General features: G+C 44.4%; 1 protein-coding gene across 1 annotated transcript in view; it reads left to right on the top strand.

The window, feature by feature from the left end:
• GLRA1 (glycine receptor alpha 1) overlaps positions 1–27,059 on the top strand; it is a 92,029-nt gene extending 64,970 nt beyond the window's left edge. The window contains exons 4-9 of the mRNA XM_066615924.1: positions 6,980–7,203; positions 11,096–11,178; positions 12,902–13,039; positions 13,618–13,832; positions 15,894–16,040; positions 26,745–27,059. Of these exons, the coding sequence (XP_066472021.1) occupies positions 6,980–7,203; positions 11,096–11,178; positions 12,902–13,039; positions 13,618–13,832; positions 15,894–16,040; positions 26,745–27,059 (1,122 nt within the window). The remainder of the gene's footprint in view (positions 1–6,979; positions 7,204–11,095; positions 11,179–12,901; positions 13,040–13,617; positions 13,833–15,893; positions 16,041–26,744) is intronic.
• Positions 27,060–27,678: the final 619 nt, after the last annotated feature.

The raw sequence follows: 27,678 nt of genomic DNA, 5'->3' as shown, positions 1-27,678 counted from the left end.
GCTATAACTAAAAGCTGCTACACACAAAGCAATGTGACAAGAACAATGCGTCAGCTACAGATAACAGCCATTGATACCAGGGCCATTGTGGGGCCATCATTCAGACCAGGCAAGTGGCAGGGAGGTTCCAGCCATGAGGCAGGGAAGAGTTTATGTTTGTGTTTGCATCTGAGTGGGAGAGCAGGAAGCAGGAGTGGGTTCTTTTGCCCATCTCTGACAGGAAGGCAGGAGCTGATGATAATTGGATCGAGGATGGGCATTCTGATATTTTCTTTGGCTGAGGTAGGGCAGAAGGAGGATCCCAAGAGGGTTCTTGCCTTACGATTGGCTGCAGAAGCTCAGGGAAGATGAGGAGGCAGGAGTAGGCTATCTTGCCCATCTCTGAAAGAACCGATGATCACTGAACAAAGGATGGGTGTTTGATATTTTCTTTGGCTGAGGGAGGGCAGGAGGAGGAGCAAAAGGTGTTCTTGCCTTACAGTTGGCAGCAGAAGCCAAGGGAGGTGGAGGTAGGTTTTTTCCCCCCTGACAAATGAGGAGAGAAGGTGGGGGGAGGCGATTCCCAGCCATCCCGGAAAAATTCATGGCACGACTCCAGCAGGTTCATTGAATGACCAGCCACAATGGGACTACTTCTGGGTAGAGCTGCCAAAGATTGAGTTGTCCTGGAAAGCCTCGCAGCTGCTGTGCATGCCCCTCCTCCCTCTTGCCGCTTCTGTCCCACTCTCTCACAGTCCCTTCCACCACCACCCCTGCCTTATTTACAGATGGGTGGGGACATCAGGGGAGTGCTTCAAAGAACCCCAGCACTCACATACATTCCAGCAGCAGCCCCATTTTCTTCCATGGTGGGCTTTTTAAAGGAGGAAACTCAACTTGAGTCCTTTAGAGTTGCAAAAGGGCAACTTGGCAACTCAGAAAGTGCCCCAATTATGACTCATTTTTGAGTTGAGTCGTAGGGGGGTAGAGACTCGTGACTCAACTTGAGTCAAGTTATGCTGGATTTGCCCATCCCTGAATCTGACTGCACTGTTGTCCTGTGTATTTGTTCAACTTGGGGGGGGGGGGGGGACGACTGTAGCCAATATCACAAAATGTCTATAAATTGAGCTGTGCTTCTGAATCTATCAAGACCATTGGTCCATCTTGTTCAGGGTGGTCAACATTTACTGAAAGAGGCTCTTTCAGGCAAGGGGGTTTTCCTAGCCCTGACTGGAGATGCCAGAAAGCGGGCCCGAGACTTTCTGTATGCAAAGCAACTGCTTTCCAGTGCAGTACAACCATTTGTGATTATCCTGCACAAGGTCAACATTGGATCCTGGGCACAGACATTAGTCTTCTCAGGCCTAAATCCTAACCCACTTTCTGGGACTGGCATAGTGGTGCCAATGGGACCTGTGCTGCATCCTGCAGTTGGGGGGCACTCACAGAGCCCTCCTCAAAGTAAGGGAATGTTTGTTCCCTTACCTCGGAGCTGCATTGCCCTTATGTCAGGCATTGCCCAAATGTCATTGCCCTTATGTCAGGCTGCATTGCCCTTATGTTGGGGCAGGAGGTCTGGTCTAGAGGGTAGAGCCTCCGTTTGCCTGAAGATAACATCCGAAGGTCGCCAGCTCAAGGCCACCGGCACCGTGAACAGCGAGACCTTGAAGCAGCTGACAAGCCGAGCGGAGTTATCCCACCTGCTCTTTGGCCGCTGTCAGCCTGTGTGGGAGGAAAATGGAGGCCAGAATGTGATACCAGATCATAAAAAGATCCATCTGAAATGTTGTGGTTCTTGAAAGACAGAACCTTCTTCAATTGTAAAAATCCCTATTGGGATTTAGTATAGCCTGCCTATGTAAACCGCCTTGAATTAAAGTCTGAGGAGAAATCTGACGACCAAGAAAGGCGGTATATAAAGCTGGGAAGTGGTTTAGGATTGCGTCCTCAGAATTTCAATTTTTCTTAACTGTCAAGGCCTTATAGCTATGAGTGTAGCTACAGAAGCATAGTAACACCACATGATGTTGAATTCTCAGGTGGCAGGCGGAACTGTACAGGATTGCCAACAATCAGGAATTGAGGGTGGGGACTGTGGCCTTTATACCACTTCCTATGACTTGCAAAAGAAGAATAAACTATGCCAAATAAGTAAATGTATGCTAAATAATGATGTGTATATAATTTAGGTTCCTTTGGAGGAGGGGGGGTTACTGAAGTACAGTATATACATGCACCTGTGTGAAAATCAAATGTATTTATTTTAAAACTTAGTGTTCTGCCATATAGCCCAAGAGCCCTCAAGCAATAACATTACAATAAAAGCAACCACAGCCAGTTCAAAAACATAGGCTAGAATCCATCCCTACCAGTGTCTTCATGTGTTCAGTGGGACTTACTTTTAGGTGTGTATGGGATTGCAGCCTCAGTAGTGCCTGTCTAAATAGTCCCAACTTTACCAGAATCCTGAATAACAGAAGAGAGCTAACCTGGAGCGCATCATGAATTTCAGAATGAGGAGTCAACTCAATTTGTTTGTGCTATTTTCCCCTGGTGGACTCTGTCCAAAGGGGCTCACAATCATAGGAAGGGGCTGTTGCTGGTAGAATACATGCTTTGCATTAGATAAGGTCCCAGGTTCAATACCCAGCTAGGGAAGATAAAAATTCCTGTCTGGGAGCTGCTGCCAGGCAGTTTTGTCAATACTGAGCGAGAGGGACCAAAGATCCGACTCATTATATGGCAGCTTCCTATGTTCTAATAACACATATTTATATACCACTTCCTTCTATTCTCAAATAGGAACCAATAATCAAAATATAAAACAATATGAAAGCCAATAAAAACACTATAAAATCAACAGAGGATACAAAAACTGCCAGCAATGGAAAAGCAAAAATCTGCCTCAGCCAATGTCAAAGCCCACCCAAAGCAAAAACACCTTCCTACTGCAGCAGAAAAAGAACACCAAGGGGCAGGACAGCTTTTCCCAGGACACAGAGTTCTCCAGCTTTGGTACTGCCATGGCAAACACCCTCTCTCATGTGCCTGCCCGTCACATCTGATGGTGCCAGGACATGCAGAAGATGTTAGAGATGTTGTCTAGGGGGGGAGGGAAGCAGCCATTTTGGTGCTCTGGGTCAAAGTCATTTCGGCCACAACACAACATCACATTTGGGATCGGTTCATCTCAGTGGTGTAGCTAAGGGGAGAGATACATTGCCCTGGCTACCACATCTAAAGGGGGTGTTTTAGAGGCCTCCAAAAGGCACTTCTAGTCTTGCTGAAAACAAAAAGTGCCTTTTTAGAAGCCCTTCAAGAAATCCCCCCCCCCCAAGGCCTCAGAAGGAAGTGCCCTTTGGAAGCCTCTAAGATGACATATGGGGGTATTAAAAATTTAGGAGGGGGGTATTATGGGGTGTATAAAAAATTTGTTGTGCCCCCAGGTGCCAGATTCCTTAACTATGCTACCGGTTCAGCTACCAATTCTTTACAAAACAACAAATCCACAACAGCTAATAAAACAAAGTCAGCCAAGTAAGACTACTAATGACCAACTAGACCCTATTTCTCATCACTCCCCCATTTCAGAATGGTGCACTGCGAGCACCTCAGAGCACTGTAAAGCATGTGAAAAGAGGGTGGTATCCTTAAGTTATCTTGACTTGCGCCCATAATCAGACTGACAGTTTGCTCCATGATTTCAGTTAGTGCACACATTCCAAGAACAGATTTAGGCAACCCCCCCCCCACCCCATTGAGCTGATTCAAGACCCCTTTCATAATGGGTTTTAATACTCCTCAAGCTGAGGTTAAATATCCAAAAATAATCAGTAATTCTAGGCATCATTGACTTGCATTAAGAAAAAGAATCTGCAGCTTCTATCTGGGGTTCTACATTAGTTACCAATGAGCACACATATAATGGCTTTTGTGCACACCTTCACTTTATTACCAGCTTCAGACTCACTGCTCCAGGTCATCTCTAGTAAGAGAAGCACTGAATAAAACCATAAATCCTAATCCTAGTAATTAATTTGGTCAAGGGCAGTGAAATTGGTTTATGACCTACCACTTATCAAGCACATTGAACATGCACATGAAGGAAAGGATCCTGAGCATTTATCACCCCTTTTGTTTATCAGACTGCTTGCCTTTTTCTCCTGTGAAGCCACAGGGAAGGGGACAGATGGCAGAGAGAAGCCATTGGTCAGATAAAGAAAGCCAAAGCTGCCACCTATTGTCCAGGAAAAGGACCCAAGAATATCAATGGTCTGGCCTGGTCTGGCTTGAAGATGCTCAGGGGAGCTGTATAACATGCGTTTCTGAAACAAATGCCATTCCCCATAGAGCCTGTGAGACAAGTTTCAATGCAATTACAGTGTAGGCCCATAAAATACATAGCGCTGTCTGTTTTTGCAGCTGGATGGGAGAAACCTGATGAACTTGAGGACTCCATGTTTCATTTTTCTTCCTCCCCCATCCCCACCAGATCCTACTCTCTTTTTGAATGACCTATTAAAAAGGGTAAAATACTGTGGTGGTATGAACTTCAACAGGCATAATCCTAACTCCATAATCTAATAAAACCTTTATTAGGACCAACCCAAAAAAGACTCACAATCCAATCCTAACCTGCTCTAGTCTGCACTGTATCCAGTGCAAGTTATGAGGCGGCTGGAGGGCTACTCGGGGTAAGGAGATATTTTTCCCCTTACCCCTTGTCAAGCCCCAGCTCTGGGGCTACTTGGATCTGCGCCAGCGAAATCACTGTTGCAAATCCGAGCACCCCATGTAAGGCTGCATGGCCCAGGAATGGGGTTAGGATATGGCATGGGCTGCCACCATTGATCCCACCCCCTCCTGGGCCCAATGTGCCTCCGATCCCAACCTCCCCCTGCCCAGAAACACCCCCTTCCTGCCTCCATTCTGCCCTCCCACTACCCACCCTCTCTGCTGGCCTGTCAAGGCCTGCGCAAACTTACCCCAGCACTGGGGCTGGATCTGGTGTCAGCAAGCCTGCACTCAGCCGGCTCAAGAGTAGTCATGACCAGACTTTACAGCACATTTGCATCCTGGGCCGGTGCAGGGAGCCTGAGCCAGCCTAACCAAAAGTTAGGATTGCGCTCACAAAATCATAAGCAAGCTTTCAGGTTTTTCCTAACTCTTTGTCAGGGTGGATATTAAGCAAATGAGAGGCATTTTATGTTTTCAAAAGCATAAAATCCAGCAGTTACTTTGCTTCATTCCCAAAGCTCACTGAAGCACATAGGACCCTTGTCAGGTAGAGGACAGAAGTAAAAAAAAGCAGTGGTAGTCACTATACCACTAGACCACCAGTCACTAGAAACCTAGAGATTCATTTCAACCGATACACTAGATAAAGAGTCAATGGAAACCAAACTGGTAACATTACTTAGCAGTTGGAGAGCATTTACCCCTCAACTTACCACCATCCCCAATTGACCCATCTTCAGTTGGTAGATAATCAATTTCCATAGGCATGACCGAATTTGAGCATTTATCAATGCATGAAGAGCATACTCATTATATTTGTTTCTTGCTCCTTCTCCAAGGCACTCAGGGAAGAATACACTGGGTTATAACAATAGTACTCATTTCTGTAGCTTATTTGATTACTGAAAGCAGTCTGCATACATGATTTTACTAATCCTTGCTACTACTGGATATGGGAGAACTGCCATGCACACTGTTATTAGATTTCTTCTAATAACTATTATTTTCAGCTCCCTGGAAAGACAAGGGGTAGAAAAAATGGTGAAATAGTAGTGCATGGAAAATGTTTGAAAAGTGCAGGAGCTCATTAAGATACCTCTCCATATGTTGGCATCCTTCAGTCTCGGAAGACTATGGTGTCACGCTCTGAATGGTGGTTCTGGAACAGTGTCCTCTCCAGTGCGCGAAGCCTGGGTAAAGTAGGTATGGAGGATAGGCTGTTACCCATGCAGCAAATCCCCCCTCTCCACGTCGCTGAAATGGTCCAATGGAAAGGCAGAGGCCAATACGGTTGGTTCCAGCGGCATCGCAGGAGTTGCCAGAACGTGACTGTGTTCAGCCATGAACTGCCTCAGGGACTCCGGCTCCGGATTTTGCCTCGAGGTTGACTCCTGAAGCCTTTTCCATAACTGGATGTAGCCACAAGGCAGTGGAGGTTTGGGATCAGAGTTTTCCTTCTCTCAGATGAGCTGCCTTCCCAGGCTGAGTCCCATCTACACGGTCCCATCTACCTCTCCATAGCCCCATTAAAAATATACCAAAAATAATGAAGCCATTTCTGCCTGATGTTGCATATAAGCAACAGGGATAAAATGTGTACACCTCAGGGCTGGGCAGAAATGGGTTAACTTTTTTTTTTTTCGTTGTTTTTTTTTCCTCCTGCCACTCAGTCATATTTTGAAACTTATGATGGAGCCTATTTTATTGGGCTGTTCAGAGGACATGAAAAGCTATGAAGTACTGTGCACATGTAAAAAGTTATGGAACTAACTGAAAAAGAAGGACTAATTATGAAGAAGTGCACGGGAATTCTTGCTATGCACAATTTTGCATTCTTCACACTTATCCACATACATACCAGGTTTCTCTTGTTATAAACCCATTCTAGAAGAGGATCATGCTTGCCTGTCGATGAGCCTGGAGAAGGTTTTTTTAAATTCTTTCTCAGTCAGATGTACCAAATACCGAAAATTGCAGCATGGAGCAGGTGTTGTGGACAGCAGCTGTTTGGCCTGCAATATGCCCCTTGGCTAGAGAACTAAAAATAGAGACAGTTCCCTCTGAAATAGCACCAGCGGGGAAAACTCACAGATTAAGGGCATGATCCTGGAGATAAGGAAGACCTAACATTTGTTTTTGCTCATTTAGCCTCAGCTTCTTTTCAGGGTCCTTCCTTCTGCACCTAGCACTGCAGCTTCTATCCATTCGTGATATCTTCCTTTGGGCACCCATTGACTTTGCTCTTCTCTCTTCAACACAGGATTACAGAGTGAATATTTTCTTGCGCCAGCAGTGGAATGACCCCCGGCTGGCCTACAACGAGTATCCAGATGATGCCCTGGATTTGGACCCTTCCATGCTGGAACAAATCTGGAAGCCAGATTTGTTCTTTGCCAATGAGAAAGGGGCTCATTTTCATGAGATCACCACAGATAACAAACTCCTGCGCATCTCCAAAAGTGGCAATGTCCTCTACAGCATCAGGTGAGGGAGAAATGATGGCATGAAAAGATGGGGAAATGCAGCATGGTAAATAATAGTTCACACATGCCTAGGGGGTGTCTGGACTATCCCTGACACTGAAGCAGATCTTAGGCTCATATATATCACCTATGTATATAAGATTTTTCATGTGGATCAAGGTCTAAGCTTGTGCATGCCTATATAGAAAGACCTCACCCAGGTAATCCATCTGCCAGCCAAAAAAGCAGCAAATAGATTACATAAATAAGGCCTACTTGCATTCATATGTACACACATAAGCACATTACTGTCACATTGATATATCAACCTAAGGCTCACTCCCGCCACATGTAGGATATGTGCATAGGGGTCATATGTGAAGTGGCTGTAAAGCCATGCACACATGGAGGACCTTTGTAGTACTGTGTGAGTCATGAATTAATCAATATTTTCTTTCTTGAATTAAAAAAAAAAAAGATGAACACATACATACATTTTGTAGAAAATTCCTCATAAAACATACAATAACATGCCTGAATTTCATTGGCATCAATGAAACAGACTGAAGGACATGAAAGGTTAGTTCAGGGGTGTTCACACTTTTTTTGGCTCGAGAGCTACTTTGAAACCCAGCAAGGCCCGGAGATCTACCAGGGGGGAAGGAAGCGTCTGACAGACACCCCCTTTAATGTATGGAGCCCCTGCTGGAGTCTAGTCAGTTTCGTCAGTTTTGTTGCTGCATGCCTGAAGAGCAGCTAAAGTGTCAGTTTCAGTGTCAGTTTAGTGTCAGCTAAATATGTCAGTTTCGTCTAGTCACTAGAGGAAACTGACATATTAACAGTTTGGAGAGACAGGGCTCCGCGATCTACTCATTTTGCCTCGCGATCTACCGGTAGATCGCGATCCACCTATTGAGCACCCCTGGGTTAGTTGATCTTATGTGAGCCACTGGACAACAATAAATCAGAGTTAAATCATATTTACTTCTAGTATTTCTCAACATGAAGAAACATATTTTTGTTGGAGATGGCTGGTTGTATATTGACAGTCTTGTGAATTTCAGCTTCAGCTCATACTGTTCACCATCTTTCAGCTCTGCTATCACTGGTATCAACAGGCAGTTCAGCAAATTCCAAGACCTTTATTGATAAAGGCATATAGAGCAGCCAGTGTGCTAGGGTGTGCTGCACTGAACTTTCCAATTGCCCAAGGTTTCTTTAAGACTCACACCCATAATAAACCAAAACTAAAAGTGGGAAGAAGAGTGAGGTCTGTTGTTGGATCATCTAGCACAGGGGTCTCCAAACTATGGCCCAGGGGCCACATCCAGCCCACCACAAGATTTTATCTGGCCTGCAGCAACTTTTTTTTTTTTGGTCAGAGTACTTGCTAATTTTTGACATTTTTACTCATTCTATATCATTTCACAGTTTAAGCACAGCATTGTTTCTTGGTAATTGTTACATTTCTCTTTTGTTCTGAATCATATCATGCTGATTATTTTAAAAAGAGATCAAAGTAGAACTTATTCATTCATTTAAATTTCATTCATTCATTCAACTGATTTTTTTTTCAGCCCATGACAACACATCGTACAATATACGATGTGGCCCTTGTACTGAAAAGTTTAGAGACCCCTGATCTAGTGCCTGCTACGATTCTCCTAAACTACACTGAACTAGGTGTAACCTGAACCTGAACCTCAACACTGAACTAGGTGGAACCAAGTCTCAACCAGCAAGGCACTTTTTGTTCTTAAGTTCTTAAGCAAAAGCACATATTCAGGATTCAGCATAGATTAGTTATCTGCAAACTGTTGAGAAGTCATGAGTATGTGCTCTTGCTTTGGAATTTAAAACACTTTAATGGACTACAATAGGGTTGTCAATCCTCTCCAGGATTGACCTGTAATCTCCAGGAATTAGCATCAGCCCCCATGTGACTACAAAAAGCAATCCAGGAGATTTTAACAGGGTGTTCTTGGTTTAATTGCATTACGTCATGCTGGAAAAAGAAATCCCCAGGAATAACTTCTGTCAGAATTGTCAACCCTAGACCAGGAGGATGACTATACAATACTGACGTCTGCCTACATCTACCCAAAACTACAACCATTCTTTGAAAATCTGGCACAGTTTAATGGGTAAGGGGGTTTACTGCACACTGGGATATTATAGTTTGTAGGGTGTTCTAACTCGCTTTGCTGTTAGGAGAAAGAAAATTATTTTGCAAGGATAAATCACATAGTAGAACCAGTTTTATCTGGCCTTTCCCCCACCATTTCTCAACATGGTAATTTCTGGGTCATTTGAGTATAGATTAATGTTATGTGAACTGAAATAACTGCACCCATTTTAATTTGGAAAGAAATTATTCCAGCCACCTCCAAACCTCCCTTTCTCCCTCAAGAATGCAATTAAGAACATGCTATTTTCTTGTTAAATGCAGGCTAATGCGAGAGAGAAAAGCACTAACAACTAACAATAGATTCTAAAGACATCTTTCTGTGAACTCTGTGCTATGTTTGCAAACTCCAGCTCACTGAAGCCGGGCAGTGCAATCCCAAAATGCAAAGGGGCACATCCCACTGGGACACCCAGTTCATGTCGCAGGTGTCATGCTGGTGCAGAGGAACAGAAAATAAACAGCCAGTGTTGTGATGCAGACAAAAAACAGGAGGTGGTTTCAGTTCACACAGCAGACACCAGACAGCACAGCAGTAATCAAAGCACGTAGACCAGGTCTTTGGGAACCTAAGGCTTTAATTCACACAGCTGTTTGAAATGCTTTCCAGCTAACAATAGGTAGGTAATAAAACAACTGCCACCAAAGGTGACCTACCATTTATTGTTCTGCTCTGAAAGGTGAGAGACATGTGTTCATACTTCTGCTGTTGGCGGTGCATACAAAGAGGCAACACTCATGTAGGTTGGGGAGGGGAACGGTGGAATAATTTAGCAAGGAAAAATAACAGTTCTTGCTAGAGTATCTATTCTTCTCTTCATTATTTGTGTGTGTGTGTTTTTTTTAATAAGGATGATTCCAGGGTTGTGGGTGTAGTGTATTGTCTAAAGCAGCCATTTTCAACCACTGTGCCATGGCACACTGGTGTGCCATGGGAATTTGGGGGAGGATCATTTGTTAGTAAGGCCACTAGGGGATGAGAGTCCCTGCTGTCAGTGCGACATGCCTTGCCAATGGTAAAAAAAACTGATGATGTGCCTTGACAATTTTCATGCCTTGTCCGTGTGCCGTGAGATGAAAAAGGTTGAAAATCACTGGTCTAAAGGGACTTTGCCCAGTTTCCTCATCCAGCATCCCTTAGTGAATTGTATTAGCCATTTTGTTTGCCGAGAGCTTCAGTCCAAAGCAAGGCACATTTAGATTGGGCCTCTGTCTGAGCTGTAATTGCCCAGAAATCCTCTTTTTCTGGAAAACAGGTCTAGATGGATTGCCATAGTTTGCTCTAGACAGTTTCTCTTAATATGGAGCATAGTGGCTATTTTTTCTTTGCCTTATAGCTGAGAGGCAAGCTTACATGCTCTCTGTGATGTATTTTCTCCTAACTTTAGCTCACCAAACGTCTAGCAGAGGGGTAGGCAAATGTTTGAATGCTATGAGGACAGCATACAAAACTAACATGTCAAGGTGAGGGTTCTAACTGAGCCTTCTCATGGATGTGCTAGTTTTGCACACATAGATATGTTTATAGGGGAACCAACATATTAAGCAGTCATGGTAGAGAGGGAGTAAATGCCCAGTATTTCTACCAGAGAGTGGTGCTGTCCTTCATCCAAAGGCTTGAAGCTGAACCTATACATGCCTCAGGCTGGCAATATCCTGCTTGAAAATAAGTTGTTTGTGGCATCAGTCAGAAATGTCTCAAACCATCCTGTCTCTATTCACTTTGCAGAATCACCTTGACACTGGCTTGCCCCATGGATCTGAAGAACTTCCCCATGGACGTCCAGACATGCATCATGCAGTTAGAAAGCTGTGAGTCTTGAAGGGTTCCCCTCTAAAAATAGCCGCTGTCCTTCACTCTCTCTCACACACACACTCATACAAGCACCCTGCTGCATCATCTTGTTCAGCTCAGTCCTCCAATTATGAAAGAGAATCCTGAGGGAAGGAGGAAGAGATGAAGCATCAGAACAGACTGTGTGTCATGTGCAAGTTTTCATGCTTCTCTGATCACACTCTCTGCCAGTGTTCAAACAGGGCAGCTTAAATTTAGCTTCCTTCAACAGATTCTCCTTGGAGAATATTCTGGGACTTGAAAAATCCCTTGTCTGAAGACGACTGTGGGATGCAATTACTCACTATCAGTCCTTGACCTCTCTCTTTCTCCGCAATCTAGTCCAGGAATGTCAAACTTGTTTCATATTGTGGACCCAATAGCTTTCATGGAGCCTGCTGAGGACCAGAAGTGCCGTCATTAAGCAGGAAATGATGTCATCAAGCAGATGATGGTCAGAAATAAGAACTTGGTTCTCACATAGAAACTCATTGGCTGCAAATGACAGAAGAGAAAATGTGCAGATCTTGATCATATTTTCTAGATATAGGAGAGCCCAATCAACACAGGGGCCGCTCTTTGAGCACAGCTGCTTCTGCCAAGGTGTCACTTCGCAGTTCAGCAGTTGAGAGGTGCTCTGCAAACTGACACCTCGGCAGAAGTGGCACTGCTGAAAAGGCAGCCCTTGTGATAATTGGGCTCTCCCAGGAGCTCAGCAGCATCTCCCTCTCTCAGCGCCCTTTACCTTTTCCTTGCCTTCTAAGGCCTCCTTCCATTTCTCCCTCCCAGAGCTTCAGCAGACGAAGCACTGCTGAAAGGGCAGTGCTGGGACAGCCCAATTATCGTGGGGGGGGGGGTTGGATAAAGAGCTTCTGGAAGCCAAATTCAGCCTGTGGGCTTTATGTTTGACACCCTAATCTAAGAATATAAGAACATAAGAACAGCCCCACTGGATCAGGCCATAGGCCCATCTAGTCCAGCTTCCTGTATCTCACAGCGGCCCACCAAATGCCCCAGGGAGCACACCAGATAACAAGGGACCTCATTCTGGTGCCCTCCCTTACATCTGGCATTCTGACATAGCCCATTTCTAAAATCAGGAGGTAGTCCACCTGAGAGCCAAACTATGAATTCCAGGATTCTGTGAAAGTAGACATTACAATAAATACATGGCCATGTGCAAAAATTGCTGCCATGTGCCTCGTTTCGCCTCAACTGAACATCCAGTTGAACATATCTCATGTCATGACATTGCACATTTCCCCACTCCTGTTTTGCATCATTAACTACTAGTGGTGGCATCCAGGAATTACAGAATGTTATTATAACACAACACAAGGCTGAGTTCTACCAGACATTGTGGAGGGGGAATTGAGAGCGAGATCGCAATTGCAATCCTGCCAGAAGGGAAAAAGAAAGTAAATCATCAAAATCCGGATAGCAGCATTTGAAACTAGGCACTGTGTGAGGGGCCATTTAAAATGACATTGTTTTGACCATTCCCATCATTTCAATTGGTAATGCTCTCGCCTCAACATCCTTTTCCACTCCATGTGAACATATGATGCGTAAACCAGAAACTCCCATCAGGCAGCTCAGGACTGTTCTTGGCATTGGACTAGAGAGACCCGCCAGCATTTGCATTTAGTGTACATGACGATCAGGCCTCAAGGGTTTTGTCTATTCCCCTGTTGTCCACAGTTGGCTACACAATGAACGATCTGATATTTGAGTGGCAAGAAAAAGGAGCCGTGCAAGTTGCTGATGGGTTAACCCTGCCTCAGTTCATCCTAAAGGAAGAAAAAGACTTGCGCTACTGTACTAAGCATTACAATACAGGTCAGTAATGGGGGGTATTGGTTAATCCTGTATCTGTAGAAATAAGCACGAGATCAGAATTCTGACTCCACATATTTTATAAAGCAGTTCTTATAAAGAGAATGACATATCAAACATACTCATGCATATGCTATAATAAGCACATTGAGACCTTAGCCCATGGATGATAGACATCTTAGGGCACAATCCTAACCAGGTCTACTCAGAAGTAAGTCCTATTTTGTTCAATGGGGCTTACTCTCAGGAAAGTGTGGTTAGGATTGCAGCCTTAGAGCCCAATCCTATCCACACTTTCCTGAGAGTAAGCCCTATTGAATGCAATGGGACTTACTTCTGAGTAGACAAGCATAGGATTGTGCTCTTAGCCCTTTATATCCGTGTCGAGAATGCATTATGTGTAAAGCAGCTCTGAGTTTGTCTGTTCCTAGACAATTAGACACTTGTCTATTCCTAGGCAGGAAATATAAATCACATTGGGAACTCATTGCTTACAAATACTTCATGCCTAGAGCCTACCTTGCCCCCAGGAGATCTGCTTGAGGCTAAGTTTTTTTCATGGAATTTAATATCATTACTAGGCAAGTTCACCTGCATAGAAGCCCGTTTCCATCTGGAGCGACAGATGGGCTACTACCTGATCCAGATGTACATTCCCAGCCTGCTGATTGTAATTCTCTCCTGGATCTCCTTCTGGATCAATATGGATGCTGCACCTGCCAGAGTTGGTCTAGGTATCACTACTGTGCTCACTATGACCACACAAAGCTCTGGTTCCCGAGCATCATTGCCCAAGGTAAAGTATCCTTTTTTAAAAATAAAGGCAGTACTGAACTCATGAAATGAAGACATTCAGCTAACACCTTTCAGGACACCTACTAGGCACATTCCTCAGTTGTTCCTAAACCTCATCTGGCATCTCTAATCTGTGGATTTCCCTTTTTTTTCTTTTATTTTTTTAATGCTTCTGTATGATTATTTTACTAGATGTTAAATCAGAGTTGAATCATCTCAAAGTCCTTTATAATTGGTATTTAACCCCAGTTAAACAAAACAAACAAGAGGGAAACAGGCAATAAGTGCTAGAATTACACATCTTCCAGAATAGTCTCCATTTATGGTGGAATTGTGGAAAAATTCAGGAGTACTGGAAAGATAAAGCAGAGGTTGTTAGCAAGATAATTTACAATATTACCTATGTGGCCCATTGAGGATATGGTCCCAAGAGACCACCAAGAACTGTTTAATAATTTGATAATCAACAATTGATAGCCTATGGAAAAGATCCTCTTACAGAGGACTAGCTGAAAAGAACACAACATGTTTGGTTAAAATGGCACATTAATTTGATTCAGAAAAGGTGGAGTCTAAACAAATAGAATTCTATTTGAGAATAGAGAAAATTGAGAGCCAGGGTGGTGTAGTGGTTTGGGAGGTGGACTTAGACCTGGATGATCCAGGTTCAAATCCCCCCTCAGCCACAAAGCTTCCTGGGTGACTTTGGGCCAGTCACTTTCTCTCAGCCTCACCTACCTCACAGGGTTGTTGTGAGGACAAGAAAGAGGGAAGGAGCAGCTGTGCAAAGCGCCCTGACCTCTTTGGAGGAAGGGCGGTATAAAAATGTGAAAAAAAAAATAATTCTGGCCCAATCCTGCTTGGGCCTTAAGCCCCCGGAGCACTTGTTCCAGACAGGTAAGGCCCTTTACAGCTGTTACAAAATGCGACATGCCATTTTGTGCAGCCTGGCAGCAAGTGAGAAGCTACCTTGTCCACACAGCAGCAGATGGGGGATATCTGCCAGTACGAGTAAGTCAGTGCAGGGGATAGGAGGAAGGCGGGGCCATACATGCCAGAGAGGACTAAGAACAGGGCAGGGAAGAGGGTGGATCAGGACCAGGAAGGAGGTGATATCAGCAGAAGCTGCGCATGTTAATATTCTATCCTCCTTCCCAGCCTCAATCCCCTGACCCAGGTCCACGCAGACTGCACCAGCGATGTAGCTTGCACAGGTTCAAGTAGACTCAGTAGACCAGCTCAGGCTTACTCCAAGGCAAGGGAACTAATGTTCCTTTATCCTGAGGAGGCCTCCAGAGGCTGAGACACCCCTGAAGGATATGGCATCTACCACATTGGCGCAACTGCGTCACCACACAGAGAATTGAATAGGATTGGGCTGATAGTGAAGTCCTTGTTTAAAGTCACAAATCAAGGTCAAATGAGTATTTGTCAGAAAAGTAACATTCTGCATGGCACTTTAATTCAAATTTCTTCTAGAATGCACACACAAAATAATCAAAACTAAGTAAGTCTGAGTTTGGCCAGTCCCTTCCCAGAGACCATCTATAAATCTCCATATATGTTCCTCTGAGCTTCTTGGAAGAAGTTCAAATGCAATACAGAAGCTATAAGAGCATGCCTGATTCTAATGGATGAAGATCAGGCCGGTGGGAATCTTGGAATCCACTAGAAACTGCATCTCAGAGCTTAGGTTCACTTCCCACTCTTGTTAGCAGGAGTTATTATTATATGGAATGGGCTCTCACCATTACTGCAGGCTCAATACACACTAGTAACTAATAGGAGACTAGTGTGTATTGAGCCTGCAGTAATGGTGAGAGCTGGCTCTAGCTCACTCAGCTGTAGGTTAATGTCTGTAAAATACACATAAATTAATATAATGAATGCTGAGAAAATCAAACATGATGAGATATTGTGCTAGCGTTGTCTCTTCTTCAAAAGAGCAGTGATGCACCTGAATCTTGCCAGCCAGATAACTGGAACTAACATGGTTAGCCTGGTCGTATGAGGCAAGAGCACCTTCAGCCAATTAAGGACCTCATTCCCTCTTCTCCCTTAGGTGTCCTACGTCAAGGCCATTGACATCTGGATGGCCGTGTGCTTGCTGTTTGTGTTCTCAGCTCTGCTGGAATATGCTGCTGTCAACTTTGTGTCCCGGCAGCACAAAGAGCTGCTCAGGTTCAGAAGGAAGAGGCGGCACCACAAGGTATGCAATACACAAGTCAACGCAACCCTGTACAGCACAGCTGAACTGGCTGCATTCCAGGACTGTGGTACAAAGCCAGCCTGATGAAAAAGTGATACTGGGGTTACTTTATTTGGCAGGCACATTTTGTCACATCCATCATGTGTCCATAAGGGGAGCACTGTAACATTTGAAAGGGATAAGTATATATGATATGATGTCATTGGCAAGTGCCAGGGAGCCACAACCAAGGAATATCCCTGACACATCTTCACTGAATATGCCCATGTGTGACAGACACCCATCTCCCTTTCCAACATTATGCTGCTCTTTGCATTCCCACAATGGACACATCACCATTTGTCCACTGCAAAATGGGTAAAAGCTCACTGCATAAGGGTATATGTGCGGGGGGGGGGGGATGATGGGAGCTGATTGGAAAGTGTGGAAATAGAGAGGCCAATCCAGTTGCTGCTCTGGTGACATTCAGCTTGCTCTTTCTATATAGCAAAATATGTTAACTGTGTCCGTTCAAGGGCTTTTGTCTAGAAAAGAAGTGCTTCCTGTTGTGGTTGTCCGTGTGGCTTCACATGCTGCAGTATCATTCATGCTTTTTAGTGGGATGGGTGACTGGGATTACAATACTCAAGAATCCGGTTTCATATACCACAAAGGTAAGTGGAACTTACTATCTCACCAGTCCAACTTCCTGCTAGGATTTTCAGTATATTAATCGCAATAAATGCATTTTGCCAATGATTCACATCGCCCAGAGCTAAGTGAATGGGATAGATCTTCTCATGCCATTTGTTCAAATTTGCAGCAATGCTGTATTGTTGCATCTGTACCGGTAGGGGCAATTAGGCTAGCTAGATAGTGGTAAGGGGACAAGGTGTCCTCTCTTTCTATTCTTGGGTAATTTATGGTCTTTGGTTACCCAGAGTACTATTCTTACTTCCTCCTGCTGTCATTCCCTTTCTCTTGATGATAAGTAGCTAGACATACTTGCCAGAAGTTCCACTTCCATCCTTTCCCACAAAGGTTTATTTGCTTAAATAAAATATTTAATTTTTAAATACTAGCCTCATGCAACATTTCCTAGGGGCAGACTACTTTCATGAAGATGCGTCTTCACATGCACCAGAAGGGGCAGACATGGAAATAAATGGACAGAACAATGTAGAATCAAGCCAAGAACACCTGCCAATGAGGAGAGACGTGGTCCATACCCATACATCGCCTGATAAAAATGTGAGGATGGAAGTCTCTGACCAGACAAGAGGATGGTACAACTGCCAAAGGAAATTTGGAGCAGACTGATGGTGACCCAGAACAAGGCCCAGAATCAGAGACAGATTATCATCCTGTTCCAATTCCAGCATCATGACTGCCCTGCCTTGTACAACAGTATAAGCCTATATCATGGGAGGTAGTAGAGAAGCTGCCGACCTCTAAGGGAGAAAAGTGGAGAAAGGCAGCACAAGAACATAAGAACAGCCCCACTGGATCAGGCCATAGGCCCATCTAGTTCAGCTTCCTGTATCTCACAGCGGCCCACCAAATGCCCCAGGAAGCACACCAGATAACAAGAGACCTCATCCTGGTGTCCTCCCTTGCATCTGGCCTTCTGACATAACCCATTTCTAAAATCAGGAGGTTGCGCATACACATCATGGCTTGTACCCCATAATGGATTTTTCCTCCAGAAACTTGTCCAATCCCCTTTTAAAGGCATCTAGGCTAGACGCCAACACCACATCCTGTGGCAAGGAGTTCCACAGACCGACCACACGCTGAGTAAAGAAATATTTTCTTTTGTCTGTCCTAACCTGCCCAGCACTCAATTTTAGTGGCTGTCCCCTGGTTCTGGTATTATGTGAGAGTGTAAAGAGCATCTCCCTATTCACTCTGTCCATCCCCTGCATAATTTTGTATGTCTCAATCATGTCCCCCCTCAGGCGTCTCTTTTCTAGGCTGAAGAGGCCCAAACGCCGTAGCCTTTGCTCATAAGGAAGGTGCCCCAGCCCCGTAATCATCTTAGTCGCTCTCTTTTGCACCTTTTCCATTTCCACTATGTCCTTTTAGAGATGCGGTGACCAGAACTGGACACAATACTCCAGGTGTGGCCTTACCATAGATTTGTACAACGGCATTATAATACTAGCCGTTTTGTTCTCAATACCCTTCCTAATGATCCCAAGCATATAATTGGCATTCTTCACTGCCGCCGCACATTGGGTCGACACTTTCATCGACCTGTCCACCACCACCCCAAGATCTCTCTCCTGATCTGTCACACACAGCTCAGAACCCATTAGCCTATATCTAAAGTTTTGATTTTTTGCCCCAATGTGCATGACTTTACACTTACTGACATTGAAGCGCATCTGCCATTTTGCTGCCCATTCTGCCAGTCTGGAGAGATCCTTCTGGAGCTCCTCACAATCACTTCTGGTCTTCACCACTCGGAAAAGTTTGGTGTCGTCTGCAAACTTAGCCACTTCACTGCTCAACCCTGTCTCCAGGTCATTTATGAAGAGGTTGAAAAGCACCGGTCCCAGGACAGATCCTTGGGGCACACCGCTTTTCACCTCTCTCCATTGTGAAAATTGCCCATTGACACCCACTCTCTGCTTCCTGGCCTCCAACCAGTTCTCAATCCACGAGATGACCTGTCCTCTAATTCCCTGACTGTGGAGTTTTTTCAGTAGCCTTTGGTGAGGGACCGTGTCGAACGCCTTTTGAAAGTCCAGATCTATAATGTCCACGGGTTCTCCCACATCCACATGCCTGTTGACCTTTTCAAAGAATTCTATAAGGTTTGTGAGGCAAGACTTACCCTTACAGAAGCCATGCTGACGCTCCCTCAGCAAGGCCTGTTCGTCTATGTGTTTTGAGATCCTATCTTTGATGAGGCATTCCATCATCTTACCCGGTATGGATGTTAGGCTGACCGGCCTATAGTTTCCCGGGTCCCCCCTCTTTCCCTTTTAAAAAATAGGCGTGACATTTGCTATCCTCCAATCTTCTGGCACCGTGGCCATTTTGAGGGACAAGTTGCATACCTTAGTCAAGAGATCTGCAACTTCATTCTTCAATTCCTTAATAACCCTTGGGTGGATGCCATCAGGGCCCGGTGACTTATTGATCTTTAATTTATCAATGAGGTCTGAAACATCTTCTCTTTTAACCTCTATCTGACTTAACTCCTCGGTCAGGAGGGGCCGTTCAGGCAGCGGTATCTGCCCAAGGTCTTCTGCCGTGAAGACAGATGCAAAGAACTCATTTAATTTCTCTGCCATCTCTAAGTCTCCTTTTATCTCCCCTTTCCCTCCCTCACCATCCAGAGGGCCAACCGCTTCTGGAGGACGATAGCACGCCCCCAGTATTACATCGCTGCACAAGCCTGGTAATTTAACCCACAGAGATTCTACGGTGGAGTCAGACCCACCTTCAATCTCTACTTTGCTGGATTCTATCCCTTCCTTAACATAAACAGCCACCCCACCCCCAACACGCCCCTGCCTGTCCCTCCTGTAGAGTTTATAGCCTGGGATTGCGGTATCCCACTGATTCTCCGCATTCCACCAGGTTTCCGTTATGCCCACTATGTCAATGTTTTCCCTTGTCACCACACATTCCAGTTCTCCCACCTTTGCTCGTAGACTTCGGGCATTCGCATAAAAGCATTTGTACACGGAATGCCCCAGGATGGGCTGCTTATTCGCTCCTTTGTCCCCACATCCTCTCTTTGTGCCAAACCGTCTATCACATCCCATCACGCTACCTTTCCCAAAATCTTCTCCTACTCTGCCTTTGTCTTGTTGTTCTCTAACCTCCCCATCCTCATCCCATAGGGATGAGGAGTCCCGAACCAGATGCCCCTCAGCTCCTGTCGGCCTTCCCCCAGGGATCAGTTTAAAAGCTGCTCTGCCACCTTTTTAATGTTATGCGCCAGCAGTCTGGTTCCATTCTGGTTCAAATGGAGCCCGTCCCTCTTGTACAGGCCCCGCTTGTCCCAAAACATTCCCCAGTGCCTAACGAATCTAAACCCCTCCTCCCTACACCACCGTCTCATCCACGCATTGAGACCCCTGATCTCCGCCTGCCTAGCTGGCCCTGCGCGTTGAACAGGTAGCACTTCAGAGAACGCTACCTTTGAGGTCCTGGCTTTCAGCTTCCTGCCTAAAAGCCTAAATTTGGCCTCCAGGACCTCCCAGCTACACTTGCCCACGTCGTTGGTGCCAACATGCACCACAGCCGCTACCTCTCCCCCAGCATTGTCTACTAGCCTGTCTAGACGAGAAGTGATATCCGCAACCTTCGCACCAGGCAGGCAAGTCACCATGCGGTCCTCACATCCGTTGCAAACCCCCCTCTCTATGTTTCTAATAATCGAATCCCCCACTACAAGAAGCCCCCTCCCCCCTCCCGCCAAGGAGTATCCTGAGTGCGTTCGGATATGGGCCCATCCCCTGGAGGAGGGGTCCCCCCTAGGGGATTGTTTCCCTCCTCTCCAGGATGACGTCCTCCAGTCCCGAGACTTCTTCCCAAAGAAGAATTTGAGTCTCTGCAAAGAACCAAATCTGGATACTTACAACATAACCATCTGGCAGGAAAAAAAACCATGGAATGTAGATGGGTCTTTAAAATCAAATACAATGAAAAAGGAGAGATCCAGTGATACAAAGAAAGGCTGGTGTCCAAAAGATACTCACAGAAACTAGGGCAAGACTACAAAGAGACTTCTGCCCTATGGCCAAGCATACTATTTAAGGACACTCCTTAGTGTGGCAGCATTCAGAAAAAGGTTCAGCATCTAGATGCTGCCTTTTTATATGGAGAAATTAATGAAGGCATTTACATGGATTTGCCTTCTGAATTTGAAGATGCAAAAATCAAGCATCTCGTGAGCAAGCTTCAGAAAGGGATTTATGGTCTGAAACAAGCAGCCACAAGCTGGAATAAGAAGCTGAACCAACTACCTCTCAAACAAGGTTATAGAAGGTAAAACACATCCCTGTGTCTACACAAGATACTGACACAACAGGTGAACTTTTATCCTGACCTATGTGGATGATCCGATTCTTTGGCATGAAAGTGAAAATGGCAGCAAGGAGATCATGCGTCATCTTAACAAGGAGACAGAAATCACAATTGGGAAACATTAGTTACTATCTTGGAATACAAATAGAAAGAGGAGAATATAGCAATTTTCTTCTTAACCAAAAGCAGAAGATGGTTTAAAAGTTCAACAGTTTAGGCCTAGAAAAAGCGAAGAAATTGGACCAGGTATAGGTGAGGCAGTAGGAATACTGTGCAGAAAGACCAATTCACCAATCAAAAGGGACTGGGTTGCAGTGAAAAGGATAGCTAGACTGCATATCTAAAGTTAAAACTACTCATTATCAAGAATCCCAAACTAGTGGGTTTCACAGTTGCAGATTCAGCAGGTGATGAAACAGATAACAAGTCTACTAGCGTAGTGGACACTTGCTATTTTTGGAGGTGGAGCTGTCAGCTCAGCAGGTTGCAAGCAGTCTCTAGTTTCACCCAGTCATCCATAGAAGCGGAATATGTAGCAACAGAACAAAGTTGCAGAGAAATTGAGTGGCACAAGCAACTGCTGCAAGATTTGGGAATAAAGGAAGAAGAGCCCATCCAAGTCTTGGAAGACAACCAAAAGTTGTATCAAGCTATCACGGTCAGAGAAAGGGACCCAGCACATCAAGCATATTCACATAAGTTATCACTACGTGAGAGATGCAGAAAATGAAGGGCTTGTTGAGTTGCTCAGTGGTCCTACAGAAGGCATGGAAGTGGGAATGCTCACCAAGCCATTATCCAGAGTTCATATTCAGGTTTTCTGTGACAAGATGAGCTCAACATCACATTGCTGAGAAAGGATGTTGGAATACGCAACAATGCTGTATCATCGCACCTGTACCTGCAGAAGGCAATAAGGCTAGTCAGTGGTAAGGGGACAAGGTGTTCTCTCCGTTCTCAGGTAATGCATGCTGTTTGGTTACCCAGAATGCTATTCTTAGGCCTTACAGCACTGGTTCCCTAACTTACTGGGGTCGTAGTACCTTTCTTCCATGGTACCCATTCGCAGCAGTACTGGCAACCAGCACACCCTCAAAAATCACACAAGAATCACATGTGTCCTCACACAACCATGGACCAGCCAAGATGGTGGCACTCAAGCAAGCCAGAAGAAGAGGCTGCCAGGCACATCCTGCAACACCTCTGAGTTTGCTGTGACACCGCTCACACCTAACATATCATTAATGAATAAGTTAAAAAGCATAGGTCTCCACAGAGATTCTTGTGAGGATCCCACTTCTCTTACTTCCCTCAATTATGAGAAGTGACCATTTATTCCTACTTCCTGCTTTTACCAGTTGCTGATCCATATGAGAACCTATCCTCTTAACCTATGACTACTAAGCTCACTCAAGAGCCTTTGGCGAGAGACATCCCTATGCAGAGCCTTACAGATTTTTCTTCATCAAGACTCATTCTTCTATTTTATCTTCCATCAATTTCTCCCAGAAAAAGATGTTTAGCTAGCTAGCGTGCAATTACTTTGGTACCCCAGATCCCTTTTTAAAAAGCTGTGTTTCATTAACTATTTTCCACTTCTATGGTACAGAAGCCATTTTTGGGGACCTGTTGTATATTTATTAGATCAGCCATGTCACATTTCGGTTCTTTAAGAGCCCTCAGATGAGCGCTATTAAGACCTGGTGATTCCTATAAGTTTTTAATTTGTCAGCAAGCCTTAGAACTTCATATTTTGTCATTCTGCTTAGCCCAGTTCTTCAGATTTTGTCCATGAAAATGTGGCTGTCCCACACCACTTCTCCTCCTCCTCGCTCTCCCTCTCTGCATAGAATCCTGCAGTAGGCAAACCAGTGGCCATTGAAGCCAGGCAAGTCTAAAAACCACCACCCAAATTCACAGGACTGAAATGCGCCATTTCTTTTAATGCCCCTATATAAATTTCACCAATATGAAAATATCCAAAAAACTCTCCATATAAATTTTGAGCTCTCCAGAACTAAGCTTCTGTTTCATAGAGTTTGATAAATCATCTCATCTGCCATGCAGATCCAGCTTGAATGCAGATTTCTAGTCATCAAGATACTTTTTGCTTTGTTTTGCTGCCACCTGCTGGCTTGAGCAGGGTTTCTGAGGTGTTGGATAGAAGCAAAATATAGTAGATTTCTCAAAAGCTCCAAGTCCTCCTGAGGTTAAAAAGGTCATCTCCCGGCCCACTTTTTAATTCACCCACTTCACTTTTAACTTGATGGTATTTTCAATGCTTCATCTATCACATAAATTAAAATAGTGAAATCCACTTAATAACCTGATAACCCACATTTTCTCCTGTCCCCATAATCTAAATCTGCCTGTTAAACAAAATTGGAATCTTTTTATAGTTTAGTGCCAAATTCATAGAAATAATAGTTCTATGAACTCCTGACTTCCTTTTATCTTGGTTCTAATTGAGGACAAATATTATGCATGCATGGAAATCCCCCAGGGGAAATAGCATACAGATTTATTCAAGAGCTTGAAAGCTCCTGCAACTGCACAAGGTGGAGAACATTACCTATTACCAAGACCAGCCATTCTTAGTGGGCTATGCTGTGATCCTTCCTGTCCCCACTTGCTCTTTTTATCTCCCCTCCCCCCCCCCCCGCAAAATATCACACCAGCTGGTGTATTCAGTCCTGTGAACTAAACCAGCATGTTCCACCTTCTCCGTAATCTCCTCTTCCTTCCCCCCCATTCTCCTAGCCTTCTTCTTGTTGCCTCAAGGCTCTCTTCATCACTTTTCCCCTGGTTGTACCTCTGTTTTCCATCCTCCATCCCAGCCTCCAGATTGCTCTCCATCTTTTCTTTTCCTGTTTTGACTTCCTCCTCTCCCCCCCCCCCCAATAGATATTCACCTTCATTTTTGAGACTCCTGGACCTCCATCATTGCCCCAATTAGCAAGCTTACATCTGGCTGCGTTGCTGGCCAGATCTTACAAAATCTTGCTGCCTGACAATGGCATCATTGCCAGGCTAAACATGCGGAAGCCCCACCCTGCCAGTTTTATCCAGTTTTGCAAGGCACCACAGTTAACCACGACAAAGACTGAAAGGAACCATTTTTTACCCAGTTCTTTGCAACCTGCCTCATGCTGGATACCCATGGAGCTTTGGGTTTCTGTTTATGGAATAGCAGCCCCCCCCCCTTCATACCACATAAGAGCCCACTTTTTAAACCCAGGGGATTTTCCAAAGTAGTTTATGATTTGGTGTGGAGTGGGGGGGGGGAGTTTGCTGTTCGAAGAACAAAAGTCAAAAATCCTACTCAAGACCTATAGCATACTTAAAGCATGTCTGTAGATCCCATTGTTACCCTGCACATGCCCAAGCTCATCTGATCTTGGAAGCTAAGCAGGGTCAGACCTGGTTAATACTTAGATGGGAGACCGCTTGGGAATACAGGGTGCTGTAGGCTTATACCATAGTCTTTCAAGACTGAAGGTTGCCAACCATTTTTTGCTGCTGAAAGTGTAACATAAATTTGGAAACCAGCATCTTGTACTGTGCTAGTGCAGGGCTTAAAAGGGAACAAGATTAATGGAGGAGTCGATCATTAGCAGATTTTTAAAAAGGGGGCCTCATAATTGGGGTTTCAACTATGAAGGGTGCTGCCACCAGTGAGGACCACGCGTATGGGTTTGCAAACCTCTCCCACTACCAAAATGAAAGGGGTTTGTAGGTAAGTCACATGCTTTGCAGTAAATTCCAGATTAACCAAAGCTTCATGCAGTATGATTTTGCTCAGATTTACCAAAGCGCTCTCAGCTCCATTCATAGTTCCTGACTGTGAACTTGTGACAGTGTAATTCATCCATACCACGCAGTATGAAAAACAGGGTCATTCTTAAAAGATATTCTACCAAAAAGACTGAAGTTGTGTCAGAGGTAGAACGACCAATAGAAGTTTCACTCCTGGGACTTAAGATCAGCTTTGGGGAGCACAATTTTTGCCAGGGCTTCAGTTTGTGAGGAAAAAATTAACGCCTCCCTCCGCATGCACCTTGGTTCTGATTTGTCACCCACCCACCCTCCAAACAATGGCTGCTGTTTAGCTTTTAAAACACACAAAGCCCAACAATATGTTTAATGCATTTACTTAAAGTAACCAGTCTTTAAGTAAAACTATCAGGAAGGGTTAACTGATAGAGACCCTCATTGTAATTTTAGGAACACTTTTTTCCTCCAACGGATCCCCAACACTTAACTTGGAAAGGTCTATATACTTATAACTAGGACTGAGATCAGTGGAATTGCTAAAGGCCCTTTGCATTTAGAGCATCTTAACAACTAGTTTAAATTCTGAACTAAAAAACCATCTGCTTTTTTATTTTTCTGTTAAGGCAGAAGAATTCAGTTGCACATAGCCTCTTTCAGGTTGCAGAAGAACAACCTTAATCCCCATTATTTACATCTAGCTGCTGCATATCTTAGGGCATGCCTGCATTCAAAGTGAAGCACTTGGCAATACTATTTGGGGGGACATATTTAAAGTATAAGTTCTACACAAGAATGAAAGCTTTACACAAAGTAACATCCATTCATTTCTCTTAAAGAATCCTGGGACGTCATTTGGCAAAGGTGCTAAACATAAATTTTGTTAAAGATTCATATCACCACCACCTCCTCCTCCTCCTCCTCCTGGGGGTGGCGGGAGACAGGTGCTTCAATTAAAAGAATGAAGAATTTCCACAACATTAGAGGAAACATTTTCTATACGGTGTAAATACAGATTTATAGTACTACACATTACTGGCAGAATCTGTCATCCAATATAATAGAGATAAATCATACATAAAGACTATGCGTTAAAATCATGAAAGGGGCTCCAAATGAAATTAGAAACAAGTTATTACAAACTGAACAAATGAGTTGAACAAATGGAGAGGGCTGCCTGGGGTGCCGCTTGATCCAAGCAGTCCCGATTACCCACAATACACATGTAGACCTTTTCCCAGAATTCCCTGAGAAGTGGGGATGCTCTTAAACCAGTTTTTTAACTCTGTAGTGTAAACCTGCATCCACTGTTTGATAGACTTATTTCAGAAATGAAATTTACTTGGAAATAGTCCCACTGATCTCAGTGGGGATTTCCTCCCTAGCAAGTAACTTTAGGATTGCTAGAAAAGGAGGAGGCAAAAGAAATTCCAAAGGACCAGTGGGGAAAAAAAAGACATTCACCACTAAGCCACAATGCATGCAGGTATCTTTTAACGGATGATCCTTTATTGTAAAAGTCCATGTAACTCCATAGAGACTCTCATGAAATGACTTTTCCTATAAGAGTTACATGGAGCCCATTCCTTCTGGGCAAACCAAGAATAAGAAGGTATGGATGGGGAGGAGGGGCAGAAGCAAAACAGGGGATATTTGCTTAAAGTAAAAGAAAAGAAAACAAGGCTTCCTGAAAGAAACAAGGGTAAATTCACATTTCAGTGGTAAATAGATCCCCTGCTTTGCATCTGTGTGTTACGCGGCACCCATCTATAAGGCTAATCTCCCCAAGAAACCATTTTCCCTCTTGAGCAAGGCATCACAGGAAATCCATGTCCCCCGAGGCGATGGGAGCCATGACAGGAGAGCCTTATAGCAAGGGTGCACTGTCTATATCTTATTTTTAAGTAGAGCCCTATGTTCAATATATTTCAGGAGGACGATACTGGGGAAGGCAGGTTCAACTTTTCTGCCTATGGGATGGGTCCTGCCTGCCTGCAAGCCAAGGATGGCATCTCAGTCAAAGGAGCCACCAACAACAACACAGCAAACCCAGCGTCGCCTCCTTCCAGGTCTCCCGAAGAGATGCGCAAGCTTTTCATCCAGCGGGCCAAAAAGATCGACAAGATCTCACGGATCGGCTTCCCCATGGCTTTCCTCATCTTCAACATTTTCTACTGGATCATCTACAAGATTGTCCGAAGAGAAGATGTGCACAAGCCCTGAGGGAGTTCGCGGGCAGAATTCAAAGGATGGATGACTGAGAAGGCAAGAGCGAGGGTTCCTCTATACACACCATGTGCAATAGCAATGCAGTGATGCATGAATTTAAGAATGTGGCAATATCTATTTTAAAAAGTGGGGTGACTTTTAAAAATATAGACTGAGGAATAATGGGGGTGGGTGGGCCATGGGAAGAAAGCTTTCAAAAAAAAAAAAAACCTGAGTTGGGAAGATTGTGGGAGGGGCAAGTTGTTTTACAGCATAGGGAAGTTTAGGATTGCTGTGGCAGCAGTCCAAGCAGTGTAATATATTAAATATATATTCATGCTTAATTATAATGCAAAAAGAAATCCTTTTTAGCCTATTAACAGCTTAGATTCTAAAGCCAATGGAATGAATCATAATTCCATGTGGAAAGAGGATTGCAAGGATGCTTAAACCAGACTCTTGCTCTATAAGGCCATACCAGTTTCTAAGCAAGCACGCAAAGAAAGAAAAATGCAAGCAGAAGAGACAGTCTTAACTGTATTCTGCCCCAAGATGTTTGCATATGTTTTGAAGATGGAATGGGCTGGGCTGGGGGGGATTTTAAAAGAGACCCTGGGTCAGGGTCTGCAGGGAG

The sequence above is a fragment of the Tiliqua scincoides genome, chromosome 2, assembly GCF_035046505.1.
Source record: "Tiliqua scincoides isolate rTilSci1 chromosome 2, rTilSci1.hap2, whole genome shotgun sequence".
Taxonomy (NCBI): domain Eukaryota; kingdom Metazoa; phylum Chordata; class Lepidosauria; order Squamata; family Scincidae; genus Tiliqua; species Tiliqua scincoides.
The sequence above is the reverse complement of the archived record's forward strand: the minus strand, read 5'-3'. Positions and strand labels throughout refer to the sequence as shown.